The following is a 6,000-nucleotide window of genomic DNA, read 5'->3' on the forward strand; positions in this document are numbered from 1 at the left end:
GGATACATTTTCTTCTTGTTTTAATATTGCATATGAATAGTGACGTTTCGGTGTTTTGCTGGAATTTATAGCGTCTGTTGTTGAGAGCGATGTACTCGATGTTGACCGCCACACGTCCACGTTCTGCGATGTTTGCAGTTTGCTGTTTGAGTACACGACTGACTCATGAATTTTTGTGTTATGCGGTCCATTGCACTGCTTGCAACGCCGCGTTGATATGCATGGTCTATTATGATGCGTGTAGAGACAATTTATGTACATATTATGTTTTTGCAAAATCTCTATTTGCTCTCTGCCTGATAGGTTAAAAAATGTTGTACACATGTAGAGATCGTGGAATGCCTTACATACAACACATGATTTTTGTCTGTATGTTACAAAGGCTTGATATTGTCCTTTCTGGGAATGGTCGTTTTGATATTGCGACCATGTCGAGTTTTTGTTATAATTTGACGATCTCGGTGCTTGATAAACTTGTTTGCTTGTGATGTTATTTTCCTTTTCCCTGTGCTGAATAGGCTCTAAGGCTGTAAACTTGCTCTCGATAAATGTCATGAACTCTTCAAGTGTAGGAATAGACCGTGGCTCCTTGCGGGACTCTTGGTAGTTGGTGTAGGTGTCCACATCCAGTTTTTTGCAAAGAATGTGGACCAATAGCGGATCCCAGCTGTTAGTATAAAATCCCTAATTATGGATGGCGTGAATACATTCGGTAGTAGTGTCGTAGAGCTTCTTCAGTTCATAAGATGACTGTTTGTGACTGGTTGGTTGACAACCCGGACGGGTTACGTCAGATCTCGCTGTCGCAGTGCGGGATCACGGGCAAGACGGTGACGCATCTAGCGGCGATACTCAACGATAGCGCCGCCCATCTCACCACGCTGACCCATCTCGATCTGTCGCATAATAATCTTAAGGATGACGTGCACGTAAGTGTTATATCACCTTATGATAATACATGTGCGATAGGCTGCAGCAAAAATATTATACACTCGCAGAATAGGCTATATTTTAACAGCATGATTGTTTGCTTTAAATGCATAAAATGAGGTTTGTTTATGTGATTTACATGAGTTTTAATCTTATATCTTTAAACGAGCAATTCTTGTATATATATATCTCCAACGATTTTCATGAAATTTAGTATATAGGGGGTTTCGGGGGTGATAAATCGATCTAGCTAGGAATCATTTTTAGAAAATGTTGTGTTATTGCTCTGCTGTTGCTCTGCTAATGCTCTGCTGTTGCTCTGCTAATGCTCTGCTGCGAGCGAAGTTCGGTCAAATAGTAAACTAAAATGATGCTGTGTTATTGCTCTGCTGTTGCTCTGCTAATGCTCTGCTGTTGCTCTGCTAATGCTCTGCTGCGAGCGAAGTTCGGTCAAATAGTAAACTAAAATGATGCTGTGTTATTGCTCTGCTGTTGCTCTGCTAATGCTCTGCTGTTGCTCTGCTAATGCTCTGCTGCGAGCGAAGCTCGGTCAAATAGTAAACTAAAATGATGCTGTGTTATTGCTCTGCTGTTGCTCTGCTAATGCTCTGCTGTTGCTCTGCTAATGCTCTGCTGCGAGCGAAGTTCGGTCAAATAGTAAACTAAAATGATGCTGTGTTATTGCTCTGCTAATGCTCTGCTGCGAGCGAAGTTCGGTCAAATAGTAAACTAAAATGATGCTGTGTTATTGCTCTGCTGTTGCTCTGCTAATGCTCTGCTGTTGCTCTGCTAATGCTCTGCTGCGAGCGAAGTTCGGTCAAATAGTAAACTAAAATGATGCTGTGTTATTGCTCTGCTGTTGCTCTGCTAATGCTCTGCTGTTGCTCTGCTAATGCTCTGCTGCGAGCGAAGCTCGGTCAAATAGTAAACTAAAATTATGCTGTGTTATTGCTCTGCTGTTGCTCTGCTAATGCTCTGCTGTTGCTCTGCTAATGCTCTGCTGTTGCTCTGCTAATGCTCTGCTGTTGCTCTGCTAATGCTCTGCTGTTGCTCTGATAATGCTCTGCTGTTGCTCTGCTAATGCTCTGCTGTTGCTCTGCTCTATTTCGTCGTAAATGCCTAAATTTATACAAGTTCAAACGTGCCGGTCAATGTCATACCGAGCCGTACAAGTTCACTGTACGTGTCCGTGAACCGTATATCTTGCCACTCTAAAAGAAAAGAAAAAGTCAAAAAAATATAAATGTAAATTAAATTAAGAGATATACAAACGTAAATTAAATTAAGAGATGATTTAAAGAAAACTAAACATTTAACAAATTAAGTAGTAAAAAGGAAAGATTTAGTCTATCCGGGAAAGTCTGGGGAATGTGACCGTCGATGTCGCTGTGGAGGCGCATTCCTCGCTCCGACACAGGCGTGCGGGCAGCGCGTAGACGGGGGGTGCGGGCGCGGGACTGGTCCGCTCCGTCGGCTCCTCTGGCGGCGTCTCCCGACTGCTCGATGGTCATTGATGTTTGCTTTCTTTGGACCAGGAATCTGTTGCTGTATGGTCCCGTACACTCCATCGTGTCTTTTTGTGCTAGGTATGGAGACCGATGTATTAATAAAGTTATTCAATGTTGATGTTGTAGGTAGCATAATTCCTTGCTGATGTTGCATTTTGATATTGATGTTGTTCGAGTTGTGACGTCCCAGCAACGTAAAGGTGTCTCCTTTCACAGTCGAGTCCTGACCTGGGACAATAATGCTGTTTGTGGTGTCATTTTCTTTACGTATGTGACCCAATGACTCATTTTGATGAATAAACTGTTTGAGGCTATCTGATGACTATTTGCTGTTGTTCTTGATTTCCCAGTTCTTGGATACATTTTCTTCTTGTTTTAATATTGCATATGAATAGTGACGTTTCGGTGTTTTGCTGGAATTTGGAGCGTCTGTTGTTGAGAGCGATGTACTCGATGTTGACCGCCACACGTCCACGTTCTGCGATGTTTGCAGTTTGCTGTTTGAGTACACGACTGACTCATGAATTTTCGTGTTATGCGGTCAATTGCACTGCTTGCAACGCCGCGTTGATATGCATGGTCTATTATGATGCGTGTAGAGACAATTTATGCAGATATTATGTTTTTGCAAAATCTCTATTTGCTCTCTGCCTGATAGGTTAAAAAATGTTGTACACATGTAGAGATCGTGGAATGCCTTACATACAACACATGATTTTTGTCTGTATGTTACAAAGGCTTGATATTGTCCTTTCTGGGAATGGTCGTTTTGATATTGCGACCATGTCGAGTTTTTGTTATAATTTGACGATCTCGGTGCTTGATAAACTTGTTTGCTTGTGATGTTATTTTCCTTTTCCCTGTGCTGAATAGGCTCTAAGGCTGTAAACTTGCTCTCGATAAATGTCATGAACTCTTCAAGTGTAGGAATAGACCGTGGCTCCTTGCGGGACTCTTGGTAGTTGGTGTAGGTGTCCACATCCAATTTTTTGCAAAGAATGTGGACCAATAGCGGATCCCAGCTGTTAGTATCCACTCCCTAATTATGGATGGCGTGAATACATTCGGTAGTAGTGTCGTAGAGCTTCTTCAGTTCATAAGATGACTGTTTGTGAATGGTTGGTTGACTGAGAAGGATTTCAACTTGTTTGGTGAAAAGCAGCTGAGGATTGTTGTAGCGGTGATTTAAAATTTCCCAGGCGATCTCGTAGTTTTCTGCTGATATGTGAAGATGTTGAATTATGCGCTCCGCCTCCCCTTTAACTTTACATTTTAAATGCTGCATTTTTTGCGCGTCAGTGATATATTTGTTATTATGTATTGCTTCGGTATATAAATCGTGGAATGTTGGCCATTGTTCATAATTACCAGTAAATATTGGTATATCTATCTGGGGCAAAGATTGTTGTACATGTGCGTTAGAGCATAATTTTTGATTTAAACTTCTTTTCGCGGTGATATATTTTGACTCTATTTCGGTGAATGCTTCCTCGTAATCGGTGTCGGTTCCCGATGATAAAATGTCTATGCGCAGGTGAAGTTCGTCGATGTTACGCCATCGCTGTTGAATGTTATGCAGCTCGTCCTCGATCTCCCATTTCTCTTCGATGTTTTGTTCGCTGATACGTTTTAATTGCCGCTCTAGTGCCCGAAAATTGGCGTACTGCTGTAGCAAAATTTCTTGATAGTCCAGTCGAGGTTTGACTTGTTCAAAATTAATTTTTGGAATTTGAAATTGAGTTCCTGCATTTTCCTTGGAAGTCGAGGGAGTTGAAAGCTGCGAGATTGTTGGTGTCGCAGGCCTTTCTGAATCCACTGTCACGGTGGCTCTGAATGTTGTGTAAAAATGCTTTACCTCGGAGTAGATGTCTTTCTTGAAATATTCTGACGATTTGTCTTCGACTCCCTGCAGTGTTTTGTTGTTTAGTTCAAATTCACCCCACAAGTTGTCTATTGCCGCAATGCGTTTTTGAAAGTATTCCGGCGTTTTTCTAATTGCGGAGTCCTTTTTATAATTGATGTGGATCTTCTCGATCTCCTTAATTATAGCGCTCTAACGTGCCAGTAACTCCTGCATGATGATGGATGATATATTTAGGGTGTTAAGAGTCTTTCACAGTGTGTGCGTGTTGTTTCAACTCTTCCGGGGCGACCCGCTTGTGGAAGACCGGTTGAGCCGATTCGCTACCGTATCAAGACAAGAAAACACACCAAATATTGATTGATTTTCGTAGTAATGATGTTGTGCTGAACGTTTTGGGCCGCTGTGCTTGATGAGATGATCTTCTTATAAATGTGTCTTGCTGATGGCTGGAAGGTTGTGCTCCTGATAATCCTCAGATGCATTGATTCCTTGTTCGAAGGACCAAAATGTAGGGGTTGTCTCCTACAGATGATGGATGTATTTAGTGTATTAAGAGTCTTTACAGTATGTGCGTTCTGTCTCAACTCTTCCGGGGCGACCCGCTTGTGGGAGACCGGTTGAGCCGATTCGCTACCGTATCATGACAATAAAAAACACCAAATGATAAGTGATGTTCCTCGCAGTAACAATGTTTCTCCTTATAGTTTCTTCTCAATGCTTCATGTTGATAGGTGATGTTCCTGATGATCCACAGATGCGTTGATTCTTACTCCTTTCGAAGGACCAAAATGTAGGGGTTGTGTCCTACAGTTGATGGGTGCTGGATGCTGGATGCTGGATGATGCTGATACTGATAGAGATGCTGATGCTGATAGAGATGCTGATGCTGATGATAGGTGTTAAATGATACGCTCTTGATGCTTGATAATGCTCTGTTATTGCTCTGCTGTTGCTCTGCTAATTCTCTGCTGTTGCTCTGATAATGCTCTGCTGTTGCTCTGCTAATGCTCTGCTATTGCTCTGCTATATTTCGTCGTAAATGCATAAATTTATACAAGTTCAAACGTGCCGGTCAATGTCATACCGAGCCGTACAAGTTCACTGTACGTGTCCGTGAACCGTACATAGCTAGTAATAATAATAACAAATAATATATCCAAAAACAAAAAAATATGTTTGGTTTTTTGTTCCTCGCGTCACTTATTGGGAAACGATCCGGATTGGCTAATGTCATGATGACGTCACAGGCGAGTAAACTCGTTTGCACCACATATTAGGCTGCGTTTCCACTGAAGCGGAGCTTAGCGGTGCCGAATTAACCAATCACCATTCTCGAAATCTTCGTTGTCATTCCGCTGGAATAGCACGATTGGTCAATTCGGGCACCGCTAAGCTCCGCTCTGCTTCAGTGGAAACGCAGCCTTAAATTGGTTTACAGTTTACACGATCGTGACGTCACTTACAAAGCGCGAAGCCATATTGCTGAATATAGCATTTCGGCGTCGTATTTGAATTTTGAATTTTTATTTGCATGTTTCTCACGAAATACGTATTTAAAAAAAATACTTTCGGTGAACTTCTTGATCATAACCAAGTAATTCAAGATAGAAATTCTAAATCGGCCAAATACCCTATTGATTAACAATATTGTCTAAGCACTGATGATATCTTGAAATAATTCTTAATTTTCTTACAGAA

The 6,000-nt window shown here is 41.7% G+C and overlaps 1 protein-coding gene across 9 annotated transcripts in view; it reads left to right on the forward strand.

Moving 5' to 3' along the window:
- Positions 1-6,000, forward strand: part of LOC121738522 (F-actin-uncapping protein LRRC16A) — a 53,782-nt gene that overhangs the window by 20,086 nt on the left and 27,696 nt on the right. For 8 of the 9 annotated variants that reach the window (XM_042130639.1, XM_042130641.1, XM_042130644.1 and 5 more), the window contains exon 10: positions 5,999-6,000. This exon is cut by the window's right edge and continues 76 nt beyond it. In XM_042130639.1, coding sequence (XP_041986573.1) covers positions 5,999-6,000 — 2 coding nt within the window. Of the gene's footprint in view, positions 1-794; positions 930-5,998 lie in introns of all 9 variants that reach the window. The other variant, XM_042130640.1, reaches the window with a different exon arrangement.

Source organism: Aricia agestis, chromosome Z (assembly GCF_905147365.1).
Source record: "Aricia agestis chromosome Z, ilAriAges1.1, whole genome shotgun sequence".
Classification (NCBI taxonomy): Eukaryota; Metazoa; Arthropoda; class Insecta; order Lepidoptera; family Lycaenidae; genus Aricia; species Aricia agestis.